Source organism: Capricornis sumatraensis, chromosome 10 (genome assembly GCF_032405125.1).
Source record: "Capricornis sumatraensis isolate serow.1 chromosome 10, serow.2, whole genome shotgun sequence".
Lineage (NCBI taxonomy): Eukaryota > Metazoa > Chordata > Mammalia > Artiodactyla > Bovidae > Capricornis > Capricornis sumatraensis.
In genome coordinates, this window is record NC_091078.1 from 60,403,047 (window position 1) to 60,420,110 (window position 17,064).

Genomic DNA, 17,064 nt, shown 5'->3' on the forward strand with positions numbered 1-17,064 from the left:
TCCTCACTGATGGTGCTGAATGGAAATGTTCTGCAGTATACGGCTGGGCTGGAGGCCCCTGGGTGAGCCTTTGCCCTTCCCGGAAGACAGGATTATTTCTAGGTGATCCTACCTAGGTGCTGTGTCCCTCTGAGACCTGCTAGAGGGGTCACCAAGCAATGGTTGAAAGCGCTGCTCAGGAGGGACAGGCATTGACATCACTGGGATCACAAAACGGGGTGGTGACTCAGTCCTGGCCCAGACTAAGCCCCCCTGGCTAATCCCCCTGCCCCTCAAGCCTGAGGTTATAAACAAGTGACTCAGGAATGATGGGAGAATGCCCCATAACAGTTCACACCAGTGTCCTGGGGGCTAAATTTAACCCACAGCTGCAGCCTCTGGCACTTTGGGAACAAGTTAATCTTGGTGGCTGAGGCTGATGTGTGTGTGCATGTTGTGGAGCGGGGGGAGGCAGTCAGGAGTCCAGAGCAGGGTGGGCATTGGGACTGGCTGCCCCAGACCTCTACCCGGATTCCTCAGATGCTAGACAGGTGTAGGGGCCCCAAGGCTGGGCAAGCTCAGGTCAAGCTTAGGATGGACGAAGAACTGAGCATAGACAGCTTTTCTGGAATATTCAACTCTGAGTGTAACTTTTTGTTTGTTAGTTTTTTGATCCCTGGGGGTTTTAACACCTAAAATAGTTGAACCTACAAAACTGAATCTAGCACGTCTGACAGCTTACAATGTGAAACGCTGTGCCTGTGTGTTCGCAGGGACACAGAACCACAGTGAGTGGTACTGTGTGATTCTGCCCCGACACCAAACCACAGAATCACACAGCAGTGGGATTCTGCTTTCGAACCACAGCAGAACTGAACTGAAGCCCTTAAAAATCGAACTCACCCATCTCTTCACTGTGCAGGAAGGGAAACTGAGGTGCAACAGAGTGATCTGGCCTTCTCAGGCCCCACAGGGCCTTGTTTATTCAAGCATCTTCTTGCTTTCTTGCACAGTCCAAGGAAGGTCTCCGAGCTGGGGTAGAAAAGTCTTCCCATTTTAAAGCTGAGGCAACAGGTTCCCCAGGCCCAAATTCACTGAGTGGGAAACCTAAGCACACCATGTCCAGGACTGGGTGGAGGGAGATACACTGCAAGGAGAATCGGGGCAGCTGGGCAGAAAGGCCCACAAGGCCTGGAGGAAGGGAGACCCTTGCAGAGGGATTTGAAGGCTTCTCCCTGCTTGGACTGAGAGGCAGAGCTTGGGTCATCCCCTTCCCTGAGGCGCATCACCTAGATGAAGGAAAGCAGTGAAGGCCTCACTGTGCTCCTTTACAGAGGAGGCAAGGAGGCCCTCATCTTTCAGGGAGGACCGAGACACCCTACCCCAGTCCCATGAACCCCAGGGGCTGAGTCAAGGTTGCTCTGGGAGGGGGCCTCAGCCCAGCTGTCCCCTCTGCGTCATGTGCGGGAGGCCAGGCAGCTCGCCTTACCCGGCCGGGTCCAGCTCTATATATAGCCCGGCTTGGACAGCTGCGTAGACTGAGTGCGACCCAGCAGGAAGGCAGGGAGGGCGGAGAGGAGGCCACCCACCATGGCGCTGGGCTTGGAGCAGGCCGAGGAGCAGCGGCTGTACCAGCAGACGCTCCTGCAGGACGGGCTCAAGGACATGCTGGACCACGGCAAGTTCCTCGACTGTGTGGTGCGGGTGGGCGAGCGCGAGTTCCCGTGCCACCGCCTGGTACTGGCTGCCTGCAGCCCCTACTTCCGGGCGCGCTTCCTGGCCGAGCCTGAGAGCGCAGGCGAGCTGCGCCTAGAGGAGGTGTCCCCTGACGTGGTGGCCCAGGTGCTCCACTATCTGTACACGTCAGAGATCGCGCTGGACGAGGCGAGTGTGCAGGACCTGTTCGCTGCGGCGCACCGCTTCCAGATCCCTTCTATCTTCACCATCTGCGTGTCCTTCTTGCAGAAGCGCCTGTGCCTGGCCAACTGCCTGGCGGTCTTCCGCCTCGGCCTCCTGCTCGACTGCGCGCGCCTCGCCGTGTCCGCCCGCGACTTCATCTGCGCGCGCTTCTCGCTGGTGGCCCGCGACGCCGACTTCCTAGGGCTCTCGGCCGACGAGCTCATTGCCATCATCTCCAGCGATGGCCTCAACGTAGAGAAGGAGGAAGCCGTGTTCGAAGCGGTGATGCGATGGGCAAGCAGCGGTGACGCCGAGGCACAAGCCGAGCGCCAGCGCGCACTGCCCACGGTCTTCGAGAGCGTGCGCTTCCGCTTGCTGCCACGCGCCTTCCTAGAGAGCCGTGTGGAGCGCCACCCTCTCGTGCGTGCCCAGCCGGAGCTGCTGCGCAAGGTGCAGATGGTGAAAGATGCCCACGAGGGCCGCATCACTGTGCTGCGCAAGAAGAAGAAAGAGAAGGGGAAGGAGTCGGCTGGGGCCAAGGCCACTGACAAGGGCACAACCGAAGCCAAGGCGGAGGAGGAGGAAGAGGAGGCAGAGCGCGTCCTACCGGGAATCCTCAATGACACCCTGCGCTTTGGCATGTTCCTGCAGGACCTCATCTTCATGATCAGTGAGGAGGGCGCCGTGGCCTATGACCCGGCAGCCAACGAGTGCTACTGTGCCTCCCTCTCGACCCAGATCCCCAAGAACCATGTCAGCCTAGTGACCAAAGAGAACCAGATCTTCGTGGCTGGAGGCCTTTTCTACAATGAGGACAACAAAGAGGACCCCATGAGCGCTTACTTCTTGCAGGTGCCTGGCCAGCCTTGGGAGGGGAGGCCAGTACTGATTTCTGGGCACTGGGGGGCGCCTTGGGGCCCAGCAGAGGCCTGTGTCTACTTGTTGGGGAATGCCATTGGATCTAGGCTGAGATGGAGACCGGGGAGGATGAGTGACAGCCATTTGCCTGAAGACGTTATAGGCAGCTGACAATAAGACGTATAACTTTGGTGTCTCAGTTTCAGGGAGATGTCAGCTTTCAGATAGTCAGTATGTTGGAGGCCCTAGGTCTGTGCAGGGATTGAAGTCAGGGACAGCGAGAAGGAGCAAGGTCAGTGTAGGGGTCCTGGCTAAGACCTCTGCATGAAGCTGGGACTGGAATGTGGACTAGTGTGTCTCAAACAAAGGAACCATCCTCCCTTCCTTTCCATTGCACAGATAAGGAAACTGAGACCCAAGAAGGAGCAGGAGAGTGGGGTGTCTGGTCCAAGTTATAGTGTGACAGTGGGATCTCAGAGGGCAAATGTGGTTTCCTTGTGACTGGCCATGTAAGTTTAAGCCTTGCCAGTTGGGTGAATTTGGAGACGTGGAGGGGAGGGTGCAGTGCTTCTGGGTGGGAACCAGTGAGCATGGAACAGTGATGCGAAGGAGCCTTAGTGAATAGCATGCTTACTGAAGCCTAACCAGGCTGGAGAGGGGTGGGGGGCAGAATGGTGCCAGTGTTAAGCTGAGGGGTTGGGAGAGCATCTCTACCAGCCAAGGCACAAGGTGGGCACACTGTGTATACTCTCTAGGCCTCTGTGTGTAAATGGGGATGTTATACTTCCTTGCTTGATAAGATTGTCTGAAGGTTAATTGATGGTTATAAAGTGTTCATCAGCACAGTGCTCAGCCCTCAGAAAACACCACCAAAAGATGAGCCACTAGTATAGTTATTAACAGACTGTTGGGAATTCCCTCTAGGTCCAGTGGTTAGGGCTCCACTCTCACTGCCGGGGGTTGGAGGGATGGGGGTAGGTGGGAGGGTGTGTGTGTAGAGGCGGGTGGAGGGCTGGGGTTCAATCTCTGATTAGTGAACCAAGATCCCACAAGCCATACGAATGTGGCCAGAAAAAACGACTGTTGGAGTGCACAGGGCCATAGACTTATTACACTGTAAGTTTGAAGGAGTGGGTGGCTGTATTTGGACCTTTCCTGTGCAGTGGGATGGGATGGAAAACAGGGGTCAGGCAGGCCTCAATTCAGGAATTGTACTGGGGAAGGGCCAGGGCGGCAACTGGGCCTCCCTCTCAGAGACTCCTTCTCAGCTCTGCAAGCGATGCCCCATCACGGTGCTATAAAGGTGATCTCCGGGCCCCTGTGGGGTTGGGACCCTCAGGCTGTTCTCAGCCCGATAGGAGGAGGGGCACTGTCTCCAGGCACCGCCTCCGGGCTGCGCTGGCCCTACCTGCAGGCCCAGACTCCTCATGACCCAGGACGGGGGGTGGCCAGAAGGTGCTGGGCTGGGACTGGGGAGAGGAGTTGATGAGAGGGTGTGAGGAGGGTCGCTGACTGGCCGCCCGGCCCGCAGTTTGACCACCTGGACTCAGAGTGGCTGGGGATGCCGCCGCTGCCCTCGCCGCGCTGCCTCTTCGGCTTGGGAGAGGCTCTTAACTCCATCTACGTGGTCGGCGGCAGAGAGCTCAAGGACGATGAGCAAAGCCTGGACTCGGTCATGTGCTACGACAGACTGTGAGAGCGGGCCAAGGATCAGGGGGCGGGGCGGGGCGGGGTGAGCGAGAGCCTAGGGCTCGGGGCGGGGCGGGGCTGGGCGGAGCGGGGCGGGGCGGGGCGGGGCGGAGCGAGGCTGGGCGGAGCGGGGCTGGGCGGGGCGGGGCGGGGCGGGGTGAGCGAGAGCCTAGGGCTCGGGGCGGGGCGAGGCGGGGCGGGGCGAGGCTGGGCGGAGCGAGGCTGGGCGGAGCGGGGCTGGGCGGGGCGGGGCGGGGTGAGCGAGAGTCCAGGGCTGGGGGCGGGGCGGGGCGGGGCTGGCAGGTGAAGTGGGAGCGGGGAGCTGAGCGGTCTGAGGAGTTCCGGTTAACAAGCCGGGTGCATCCCAACACGTGTTGGGTGGTGGGCGGATGCAGAGACGGACAGAGAGCGCCTTACTCTCCTCCCCTCTAGGTCGTTCAAATGGGGCGAATCGGACCCGCTGCCCTACGCCGTGTACGGACACTCTGTGCTCTCTCATATGGACCTAGTCTACGTCATTGGCGGGAAAGGCAGCAACAGGTGAGGCCCGGGCCTGGAGGGGAGAGTGCAGCAGCCGGGTCGGCGGGCGGAACCGAAGCAGTCTCCCCGAGGCTGTCAGGGGTCTGTCCTGCCTACCTTGGAAGGCACCTGGAGGGGCTGGGCCAAGGGAGAGAGGTGGCTCTGCCCACCCCCGCCTTCTCCTTTCTCACTCACTGCCCCTCCACCCCGATCCCATAGGAAGTGCCTGAACAAGATGTCGGTCTACGACCCTAAGAAGTTCGAGTGGAGGGAGCTGGCGCCCATGAAGACTCCCCGCTCACTCTTCGGGGCCACCATCCATGACGGCCGCATTTTTGTAGCTGCTGGGGTCACAGACACAGGGCTGACCAGCTCAGCCGAGGTGTACAGCATTGCAGACAACAAGTATGGCTGCTTCCCGCCTCCCCACCCCCTTCCACAGGACAGCCAGGGACGAAGGTCCCACTGTAACCCTCTGGCCCCACGGCTTTGGGCCTATGTCAGCCCTCTCTGTGTCTGCTCTGGCAGGAATCATAGCACCTAATTTGGGTCTCCACCATTCCGCTTGGACATCAGCACAGATGTAGCCCCTTTACTCTGGTCAGCAATGAGGTGGGCTTCCCCTACAAGAAGGGGCAAGTGTTACGGCCAGCCTGGTTTGCAGGCGAGATCTCCCAGGAGATGCCAGGTTCCTCATTCAGAGACTCATACTGGTCACTGGCTTGATGGCTAGAGATAAGGGCAGTAACCAAGATAGAAGCTGCCCTGCCCAGGGAGGTCAGGAAGAAAACTGCTGGCAGACCAGTTGGACTCTGCAGCTAAAGGGGTGGTGGGAGGATGCCCGAAGGCAAAGGAAGGCTAGTGCCAAGGCAGTTAGGAGAAAAAAAAAGGCAAGCCCATTGGATAAAAGGGCTTTGGCAGGCTGGATAGAGTGTGGTGGGTGAAGGGAGGTGGGGATGGTGGATACTGGGGCTGGAGAGATGGCCAGTGGGCTGAGGCACTTTATCCCCAGAGTAATGAAATGCCTCTGATGGGTTTTAAGCTCCCATCTGTGTTTTACCAAGATGCTTCACGGCAGACCATGTAGAGAAGAGATTAGGGATTTCCCAGGAGGCGAGGGTACAGCTGTGTAGCAAGTACTGATGGTGGCCTGGAGCCGTGGGTACAGCAGTGATAAGGCAGAAAGGATGCACCAGAGAAAGGTCTAGGCCAGTGTTTCTCACATGCACACGAATCTCCTGGGGCTCATGCCGGAATGCAGATTCTGAATCTCAGGTCTGGGGAGGGATCTCACAGTGTATTTCTAACAACCTCCCGGGTGATGCTGCTGCTGCTGGTCCATAGGCCAAACTCAGTAGCAAGAGTTCAGGAGACAGAAGAAGCAGGATTTAGCAATTGATTGGATGGTGGGGGTGAGAGGGAGAGGTGGATGGTTTTGAGTGAGGCTGGGAGGTCATTTATTGAGGAACTATTGAAGTTAGGTAGGAAAAATGAGGGTCCACTTAGAACATGTGGACGTGAGGTGCTTGGGGGTGTCCAGGAGGAACCTTCTGGGGCAGAGAGAGGGCTGAGCTGGAGGGTTAGATCTAGGGGTCAACAGTACTCCATGGAGACAAGCTCCCTCAGGAGAGAGGTTGTGAGTGGGAGAAGCTGAAGCCCAAGCCCTGAGGGACAGCAGGGGTAGGTGCTTTATTCAGCAAGGAAGCCTTGTCATGTCAACAGAGGTGTGTACTGTGGGCCCTGGATTCCGGTGGTTGGGAGAGCAGTTTTGGAGGGATGGAGGTCCAACCTCAGGAGTTAGGGAGAGTGAAGGCAGCTTGAGAGGCTCTGGGCTGTGAAAGGGAGAAGAGGGAAGGGGCAGGAGTGCACAGGATGGTCTTAGTGGTGACCGAAGTGACCACTAGGAGTTGGTTTAGAAGCAAAGGTGGGACCTTGGGGAGGTCCCTGGTGGCTTTCACCGAGGATTGGTTGGATGGAATGATAGGGGCACAATGAAGGGAAACATGAGGGGCAAGAGAATGGGGAAGAAGAGAAGACCAGAGGGTGTTCCTAAGCAGTCAGGGAAGAGGAGGTTGTGTTTGCAGAATGGGTGCCTGGGAGTCGGATTTTGAAGGTTGCAGCTGAAGCTATGGATGCTGGCAGGGGACAGTCACTGGGCTTGCCGAGGCCCATGGGGGCACCCCCTCTCATGCCCCCTTTTTCCCATCAGGTGGGCACCCTTTGAGGCCTTCCCACAGGAGCGCAGCTCACTCAGCCTGGTCAGCCTGGCGGGTACCCTCTATGCCATCGGTGGCTTTGCCACTCTGGAGACTGAGTCCGGGGAGCTGGTTCCCACAGAGCTCAATGACATCTGGAGGTGAGCCTGGCCCCAGGGAGGTAAGAGGAATTGTGAGCAAGGCTGGGTGGGCACCGAGGCAGTGCCTGGCAGGCTCATGGGCGGGGCAGAGCTGACCCCTTTCCAGGGAACCCTGTGGGGACGAGACAGCAGGCATGCCTTGCTTAGCCCAGGGTCTCTCCATTTGGTTGGAAAGTCTGGGTACGCACACACGGCACTGCACCCCACTGTGGAGTATCAACAGTGTCACAGTCAGAAGCCAATGCCAAGGTTAGGACCCAGACCCACAGAAATCGGCCCCAGGGAGCAGAGTGGGCTTTTCCTCTCCCCTCCCTCCTGAGGGGGAGAGCTGGACTGGGATTGAGAAGTCGCTGGATCCTAGCTTCTCAGCGCCTTGCTTCTTTGGCTGATCCTACCTGGGGGTGGTCGGGAGAGGTTTCAGCCATCGGGGCAGCTTTTGAACCTTCAGTGATGCCAGTGCTGCAGGCGGCCTCTGGGGAGCAGCACTGCTGGGAGAACAGGACCCAGGACATGGAGGGTGCTGGGGGTTACTTCTTCAAGGGTTCAGTTGAGAAATTCTCAAGAGGAGGGGATTGAGGAGGTGTAGACCTTCCTGGAAGGAGGTGGACTTCAAGGAGTATGGGATTCTTGGAACTTCCCTGGTGGTCCAGTGGTTAAGACTCCATCCTCCCAATGCAGGGGCATGGGTTCCATCCCTGGTCAAGGAACTAAGACCCCATATGCTATGTGGTTACAAAAAAAAAAGACTGTGGAATTCTTGAGAGGGAGCCCTTCCTAGAATGTAGGTGTTCTTTAGGTAGGTGCCCACCCCTTTCCCAGAGCATGGAAAGGAAGGAGGTGGGCCTGGGGCTGGGAGGCAGCACCTCCCAAGGGTGGCCTGCTGCCCTCTTCCTGCGGGGCCCCACCCTGGACTTGGCTGACTGAGCTCTGCATCCTTGTCCCCACTCCTCCCACCCCAGATACAATGAGGAAGAGAAGAAGTGGGAAGGGGTCCTCCGGGAGATCGCCTACGCTGCTGGTGCCACCTTCCTACCTGTGCGACTCAACGTGTTACGCCTGACCAAGCTGTGACCAGCCCAGAGGGCCTGAATGTGCCCTGTCCCCCATGCTGCAGACCACAGAGGCCTGGCCTTGTGGGTGGGGACTCCAGGGAGGAATCCCTGGCAGAGGAGTTTGGCAGAGGCAGAGCCCACCTGGATCCCAACCCGTCATGGTGGCCCAGAGACTGCTTCAGCTGGGAGAGGGAAATCGCTGCCCAGTGCTGGGGCTTCGGGCAGGGATAAGAAACTTTCGGCCTCTCCAGTGTCTCATATCCCCCAATGTTCTTGGTCCACAAGGCAGAAGCTCACAGGGTGTCAGGCTGCACCCTGGTTCAGCCCCAGTCTGGCTGTGTGCTGGTAAATGCCCCACAGGACTCAGTCTCCTTGCCTGTCAGGTGGGGAGCGACCCCATCGAGTGCCTTGCAGCCTGAGTAACTCTCCTTCTGCGAGAAGAATAAAGTACCTTCTGAGCAAGCTGCTCAGTGTCTGGGATGAGATGCTCCAAGCAGCAGTGACCAGGTGGTTTGAAGACTTGGGGCTTCTTGTGTTCAGCTGCTGGGCTGCCAAGGTCGGTGGCCTCTGCCCTCCATGAATGTCTCCTATACACTCTGTGTGCGCAGAGAGTTTGAGCCCCCTCCCTGGACCTCTAGCTCCTCATCTGGCCTGGACAGGGAGCCGGGAGACCACGGGAGGAAGGGGAAGGGAATGGCTGAACCATGGTAGAAAAGTCTTTTATTCTATCAGTCAGGCCCCATCTGGCCTGGCCTGGACCAGGGCCCAGGAAGAGCTGAGCAGGACCCATCCCTCTTCCCCTCCGCCCCTACTCCAGCTTCTCTTTGTCCTGCTTCTGTTCCTCCTCCAGAGCCAGGGTTCGCTCTCGCTCCTTCACCAGTTGGACACCACAGTAGGTGACAAACAGGATGGCCAGCGTGGTCTGGGGGAACCCTGGGTGGGGAACAGGTCATGGGTCCTAGGAGCAGAGCTCCCCTCCCCCCCGTGACTCTTCTCAGTTGACTGTCCCCTCCCTGTTGGGTCCTTGAGGAATTACAGTGGGGTGGGGACATTTCAGGAGGTCACGATTCTCGAAGTGGACGCAGGGCACACTCTGGATCCACTGTCCTCACCTGAGAGCAGCAGGCGCTGGGCGACCAGCTCTGAGAACTCGGGGCTGTTCAGGCTTACAAGGTTGTACATGATGATGGCCCAGAAGTTCATGGCCCCAAAGACGGCGCGGACCCTGCGGGACATCTGCTCTGACAGAGAGGTCTGCTTGGTCCAGGGAAACATTGGCAGTGAGGCAAGAGGCCCAGGGGAAAAGAGGATACAATGAGTCAGAGGCCTTGCCCACATGGCCACAGGATCCTAGGATATGCCCGTGTCTCTGAGACTCACAGGTCAGCTCTCCCTCTTTGTTAAACATGGGAAACTGCACCCTGGAGAGAGGACACAGCCTGATCAACACAGTGAGGGCCAGGTGCCCCCACCCTGCAGAAGGTAAGGGAGGGCCAGACACCCACAGGAGGAGTCATAGCCCTGATGACAAGGAGGGAGGCAGTGAGAAAGTTCTGAACTGAGAGTCAAGTGTGGCTGGAAGACTCCAGAGGTCAGTAGTGCCACCCATTCCAGGGCCCCAGCCAACCCCAGCCCCAGACCTTCCCTGCTCACCTCAATTTGCGCTAGGGGCTCCAACTCTGCCAGCTTCTGTACCCAGAGCTCAAAATTGAGGCCAAAGCAGTTAAGACATGACCACAGGTAGACAACATCACAAGGCCCAAGCCACAGAGTGGTGATGGCAAATGTGGCTATGGTGGCCCCCAGCTCTGGGATCACCGCCGAATGCTCCCCACCAATGTAGTCATACACGTACCTGCAGGAAAGGTGGAAAAAGGGGCCGGTGGGAGTGTGGGAAAAGGCAGGTGGGAGGTGGGCAAAGGATACACAAAGTGGGGCAGCTTCCTCAACACTATCATCCGGGGCATATTCAACATCCTGGGCCTCAGGTGGCTGCTCCACTTCTATCCAACTTCAAAATATGGAGGGCTCAGCCTGGAACTTCCCGTCCTCTCCAGCTACCCTCCTTCTTCAAGTGATCTCATCCACACCCAGACTCTGAATGCCATCTCTATGCTGATGAGCCTCAAATGTATCTCCTGACTCATAAATCCAACTGTTACCAGACACCTCATATGAATGACTGACTCCCTCATCCCTGCCCAAACCTGCTTCATTCCCATCTCAGCCACCATCCATTTGGTTGCTGCCAGAACTCTTGGTGCCATCTTGGATTCTCAATTCCCCTCTCCACTCACATCCAAGTGAGCAAATTGTACAGCCTCCACTCAGTCCTGAGCACTGCTCATGCCTCCAGTGACACCACTCGAGTCTGGGCGATCATCTCCTCTTACAGAGGTTATTGCAAGGACCTAAGCTGTCTCCCTGCTTCTGCCTCTGCCCTCTACCGTCCATCGTCCACACAGCAGCTTTTGTTGCTCAGTCGCCTCCGACTCTTTGTGACCCCATGAACTTCAGCATGCCAGGCTTCCCTGTCAAGGCATCTTTTAAGAGCGTAACCCAGATTACCTCACTTCCACAATTATACCCTCCCTCAACAGCTCTTCATTACAGTTACACTCAACCACCTTCCTATGGCTAGAAGATCCCACGTTGTCTGGTTTCTGCCTCCCTCCCTGACCTCAGCACCCACCATTCTCCACCTCATTCACTGTGCTTTCCCTTACCAGTCTTTCTGACACTCAGAGACACACAGCTGGCTCCTGTCTTGAAGCCTTTGTACCTATTTTTCTCTCTGCCTGGAAATCTGTCCTCCAAATTTCCTATCATTCAAGTCTCAGTTCATCTCACAGAGGCCTGCCTGAACCCCAACTAAAGAAGATTCTATCCCATTACATTCTTTTATTTTCTTCATAACACTTTCCACTCTCTGAAATTATCTTTCTCTCTCTCTCTCTCTTTTTTTTTTAACCTGTTTATGGTCTGTTTCTCCCTACTAGACTGTAAGTTCCATGAGTTCAGGGTCTTTGCCATGTTCACTACTGTATCCCCAGAGCCTAGAACAGTGAGTGCCTGGCACACAGTAGATAGATGCTTAATAAATATTTGTTAAATAAATTTGGTTGAAACCTGTTGCATAGCCAGTGTCTCTGTTACTTGACTTCCTCATTTCCAGTGACTTCTTCTCCACTCCACTCCAGTCACCCACTCCCACGGCCACACCCCAACTTTTTCACCACTTCTTTTACTTCTCCCTGATTCCCATCCTTCACCCAGCCCCATCTGATCTTACTCCCTAGCTCCACTTCTTCAATCTCATTGACTCCCCTACAGTCCTCATCTCCTGATGCCCTTCTATTTTTACCACCCTTCTTAACAGGCTTATATTCAATAAGTCATCATCACAAATAACCTAAAAACTGTTCTCCCTCACTTCTTCCTTCTCACCCATCTGGGAAAGCCCAAATCACCCACTTCCTCCTAACCTGCACCCTAGAAACTAAACCCTAATGGGGAGAATCCCACATCTTGACATATTAGAATCCATAAATCCACCACCTCCCACACTATCTGGGCTGTCAGTGTCAAAGTTTCTCTAGCCAGCTTCTTCTCCCAGGCTCCGCAGTGGCTACTCCACCTTCATCTCTCCTGCAGGTATGAGTGGGTGTGTGGTGATCTAAGCAAGGGAGGCACATAGATGCTGCCTCCCTCCATCCGCAAACAGACAGCTCTCAGCTGATGACCTTGCCTTTTATTTCACAGAGAAAATCAAAGGCTTCAGGAGGAATCCTTCACCTTGCCACACTCATCCACCATTCTTCTGCTCCACACTGGCTTTTCTTCCTCCTCCCTGTCCTGAAGCCAGACCTCTGCCTCGCACTGGTTCCATTGCCTCTCCCCTTCTTAGGGACCACCCTCCATCAATCACCCCTCTATCCTACACTGTCAACTTCTTTCCCTCTACTGAATAATTCCCCTCAGCACCCAAGGATGTCTCATCATTTCTTGTCTATAAAACACCTACTTCTCCCTTCAGCCATTCCTATGTGTCCCCCTTCAGTGCCACACTTCTTCCAGGGGTGTCCACATCCGGACTTCTCTGCAGTTCCTCAGTGCCCGCCCCCCAGCTTTCCCTCTGCTCCCCTGCCCCTGTGTCTCTGCAGAAACACTGAAAACCTGCAGGCAACCAACACTCATGCCCACTCTCTGGCTTCAGCAGCATCCAACCTGCTCACCTCCACCATGCCAGGATGGGCTTCTCTTAGCTTCCAGGGTGCCCCATGATCCTGACTTTTCTCCTGCTCCTCTGACACTCCTTTCAGGCCCTTCTCCCAGCTCCGCCTTCCCCCTTCAACTAGAGTCCTTCTTAGCACACGACTTCCTGGGAGTCATCGCCCGCTCCTTCCTGATGGCCTCAATCCAGGGCCAGGTCCTGTCCAGGCTGCCTGCTGTGTGTCTCCACTCCACCATTCTCTCACCTCCAGGGCCCCTACCCACGTCCAAACCCCCATCTTTCACTTAAACCTCTATCATGACCTCCTCACTCCCGCCTTGCTTCCTCTGGCCCAGGGGGTGACCTTTGAAATCATGGACCCATCTGGACACTGCCTTGCTCAGATACTTGGGGGATGGCTGTGACATCCCCCGACCCCACCCCAACTCACTTGCAAAGCCAGTCATTGATGCCACGGTCAAAGTGTCTGTGGGAGGAGAGGAGAGAAGACAGGTTTAAATCGGACAGGCGCCCAGCTCTGGAGCATGGGGGAAGAGGCTAAAGGAAGGTGGGGATATCGGCGGCGTGTCCCCGGACCTCACACTCACGTCTCTGCAAAGACATAGAGCGCTGTGATGCACTTGGGAGGCTGGGGCGGGTCCAGATGGTCGAGGCGTGCAACGGTGTTGACCACTCCGAAGAGGACAGCTGCCTTCACCCAGTCGTACACCAGGTTTGAGTAGGCTAGGCCAGCTGCAGACAGAGGGTCGTTACTGCCTGGGGGCCGTCACATTGGCATCCCCTTCTTCCCCCTACCCTGCCCCGGGCCTTCCCAAATCCAGCAGGGTGGTAACTGAGCCCAGCCCTTCCCTACGGAAAATTACTAGCTCCTGGGGCGGTCCTTGCGCCCGGACCGCCCCCACGGCGGTCCCGCCCCCACGGCGGTCCCGCCCCACTCCGAGGACGGGGCTGGCCCCGGGGAGATGCTGTTGGGCTGTGGAAATCGTCCCTAGGCCCCAGGGGGAGTGGGGCGCCCTCTGTAGGATACCCCTCCGGGACTCACACGGCAAGCCTACCTCCAAGTCCCGCGCATTTCAAAGAGAAAAGCCCCGCTCCCCCACCCTTCCATAGACGCTGCCCCGGCTGCGACTCCGCCGCTGTGGGGGCGCCGAGGTCGGTTCTGAGGTGGCTGCCCAGCCCTCGTCCGGGTGCTGGGCCCGGCGCGCACCCACCGAGGGCGCTGTCCGGGAGGCGGTTGACGAACTTGAGGTCACTGGGGATGGTGAGGATGTAGAAGAAGTGAAAGAAGACGTCCACAGCCAGGATGGCTACCACGCTGAGTCCTGCTTGGGCCCGGATGCGCCACAGCTCGCCCTCTGGCCGCACCGGCTCCACCTGGCTCACCTGAGGGGACGCCCAAGTGTCTGAGCGGGGAGGCCAGCCCTGCCTGCGGGAGGAGCCCTGTCTGAATGGTGAGTCACCAACTGTCTGGGGACCTGAAGGTGAGGGGAGACGCCGCTTCATCCCGGCTGCCCCGAGTGTGGAGACCAGGCCCCTCTGGCTCCTGCGAGGGGTTCACTGCCAGTCATGGTGCGGGGGAGGGGCTCAGTCCTGTCTTGGGAGCCCACAGGGTGTCTGTCCCCTCACCTGAGCGTGGAAGCGATCAAAGGTCATGATGGGTCCGAAGAAGAAGAAAGGCAGGTAGAAATTGTACTTGAGCAGGTCGGCTAGGGAGTAGCGGTGGTCAGGGCGGGCACAGCTCTCCAGCGCAAAACTGGTGCAACGCAGCACCGTGAAACCGCAGCCCCCGTGAAACAGCACCTCTTGAAGATCAAAAGTCCCTGTTACAAACCCGCTCTGGATGGGAGAGAACAGGCCACCGGCTCACCAGGGTGCCCCTTGTCTCTGGGAAGCCCATCCCGCTTCCAGCAGGGGCCCAGCCTGGTCCTGCCCTCTCCCTCTGCTGGCACCAGTCAGCACTGGCCGCCCAGTGCCAGTTAAGTGCTGGGGTAGAGCTGGACATTTTTGCTGAGGTGGAGGTGATTGCCTCCTGGGCCAGGCATGCTCTGTAATCAAAGGGCTGAAGACAGGTGGGAAAGTGAAGGAATTGCTTGGGGAGACTCTGGAGGCCAAGGGTTTGGATGGAGTGAAATATTTGGGATCCTGTCCCTGTACCCTCCACCCCTGCCCTGCCCCAGCACACACCTGCCAGGAAATGAGGGGTTCCAGCTTGAAAGAGGCAAGGCTGGCCAGACCGACGCCAAGACAGAGCCAGGGCTGGCCAAGGAGTGAGACAACATAGAGGCCCACACAGTGGCCAAGCAGCAGCAGCAGGTACCAAGGGCCCATGGTGCCCGCCACGGCCAGGGCCCCATACACAGCATACATCCAGGAGCGGAGCTGTGGACAGGGAAAGTGTGAAAGTGAAAGTGTTATTTGCTTCAGTTGTGTCTGACTCTTTGCCACCCCATGGACTATAGCCCGCCAGGCTCCTCTGTCCGTGGAATTCTCCCGCCAAGAATATTGGAGTGGGTTGCTATTGGAGAAGGCTTCAGTTACCTCTTCAAGTAAATGGAAGTGGGACTCCTTACTCGGGAAAGGGAGGGGGCGGCTGGGGTGGCTCAGGTCCAACTCACCTGAGGGGCAACCATTGTGCAGAGCTTAGCAAATAGCACGTGTCCGGAGAGGGCGAAGATGATGACATTGCGGAAGGAGGTGAACCACATGACCCACTCGAAATCAGCCACATCCTGGGGCAAGTCCCGGCAGGTTAAGGTGGGGTGAGGGCAGAGTGGGCTGGTCAGGGTCCCAGCACCTTCCCCACCCCCAGAGTCTTCTTATACATTAGAGGAGAGCAGTGGCGGAAGGTCCCTGCCTTCCCCTCTTGAGACAAGTACCAGGAAGATAGGTCGAGAGGAATGAGGGGCCCCATATGGGCTGCCTGCTCCTTGGAACTCCCCCTCTGCCCAGCCCCTTGCCTGACATTCTGCCATTATTGCAGTGTTCTGGGGAGGATGGTGCTGGAGGTCCTGCTGAAGCATGCCTCGAGTTGTTTCTTAAATGAGCAGGGTCTGGTCAGACTTGATGTGACCCCAGGAGGACAGAGGAGGGGCCACTGGAGGAATTGAGGCTGCTAAAATTCAAGCCAGGGACCCTCCCCACTGAGAGCCTTCTTGTTAGGTGGGACCATTGGGAACAGGGGAGAGTCAAGAAAGGTTTGGGACGGAAAAGGTGTGCCAGGGATCAGGGACTCCAGTCAGGTACCCCGAGGTGTGGGGAACCTACCATCTTCCGACCAATGTACTCCCAGCCGGGTCGCACAGACTCCCGGAAGGCCTTCCTGTGGGCCCCATCTGAGAACAGAGTGTGGCCTCAGGGGGAGGGGCCCCTTCACACCCATACCTGCTTCTATAGCAAGGCTGACTCCACCCTGGGGAGAGGTGAGAGGGTCTGGGTCTTTCTCTGCCTTTGATTCTCTCTAGGTCTCGCTGTGTGTCTGGGGCCAGGTCTCTGAATTCCTGAGTGTCTGAGCCTCTCTGTTTCTGTCGCTCTGGCTCTGGCTCTGTCCAGGTCTCTGTTGATTCTTCTGCATTTGAATCTCCCTGTGATTGCATTTGGCTCAACACCTCCCCACCCCTTCCCTGCTCAGGGCCTAGGGACTACCTTTGAGTCTGGGGCCTCAAGTTTCTGACCTTGCTGGGCAGAGAAACTTGCTGAGAACCCCAGGGGAAGAAGGGTCCCACCCCTCTGCCCCTGGGCCCAGCTGTTACCTTGTGAAGCCTCAAGAAGGCCCCGGCCAGCATAGGCTAGGGCCCCACTCAGCACCAGGGAGTACAGGCCCAGCTCTGCCGCGGGCAACGCTGTCTTGATGCCCATAGCCTGGATGGGGCTGAGGGAGAAAGATCGGGTGAGGGCCCTGAAGCCCCCCAGCCCTGCCTAGCGCAGTTCTTGGTCCCTCGCTGAGGTAGTAGGGACCCCACTCTGAAGAGAAACTGCCTTTCCTGCCCCTTGGGGACCTCATAGCATCCTTCCCCCCCCACCTATCTCCCACTCCTCCCAGGCCCCCTACCATCTGGTGCCCCATCCTAGCTGCCACTCTAGCCCCTGCCCTTCCCACCAAAGCCTCGTGAAAGCATTCTCTTCACTCTCAGCCTGCCTTCTTCACCTTCATTCACTCCGCCATACCTTTCAGGTGGACCGGTCCCCACCCTCTGCTCAAACTGCTCCTCCAAGGTCTCAGATGACTTTGATGTGGAGAAATTCCCTCTGCATCACCTCAGTTGTATTTCTGGCCCCCAGGTCCCCACTCCCCTCAGTAAATCTCCCACAGTTTCTGATGAAACCCCACCCCCTCGGGGCACCCTTCTGTGATCCCCACCTGCTCCTGAGCTGCCTTTACTTCTCAGGACTTTCCCAGGTCCTGCCCTAGCACCAAGCCCCAATCCCTCTCATTCAGCGCCTAGCTTCTCACTGACCCCCATTACCCCACCCAGCCCCTG

At 57.4% G+C, this 17,064-nt stretch overlaps 2 protein-coding genes across 2 annotated transcripts; one reads left to right on the top strand and one right to left on the bottom strand.

The window, feature by feature from the left end:
• Positions 1-1,569: 1,569 nt before the first annotated feature.
• Positions 1,570-8,371, top strand: KLHL40 (kelch like family member 40). Its single transcript, XM_068983166.1, has 6 exons — positions 1,570-2,730; positions 4,268-4,428; positions 4,858-4,965; positions 5,164-5,349; positions 7,154-7,300; positions 8,260-8,371. The coding sequence occupies exons 1-6, from the start codon at positions 1,570-1,572 to the stop codon at positions 8,369-8,371; spliced, it is 1,875 nt and encodes a 624-aa protein (XP_068839267.1).
• A 789-nt stretch (positions 8,372-9,160) lies between these two features.
• Positions 9,161-16,441, bottom strand: HHATL (hedgehog acyltransferase like). The gene is made up of 11 exons (XM_068983191.1): positions 16,336-16,441; positions 15,851-15,918; positions 15,202-15,315; positions 14,771-14,965; positions 14,213-14,422; positions 13,798-13,969; positions 13,174-13,318; positions 13,017-13,052; positions 10,006-10,207; positions 9,465-9,606; positions 9,161-9,285 (listed from the first exon to the last, which is right to left on the bottom strand). The coding sequence occupies exons 1-11, from the start codon at positions 16,439-16,441 to the stop codon at positions 9,161-9,163; spliced, it is 1,515 nt and encodes a 504-aa protein (XP_068839292.1).
• Positions 16,442-17,064: the final 623 nt, after the last annotated feature.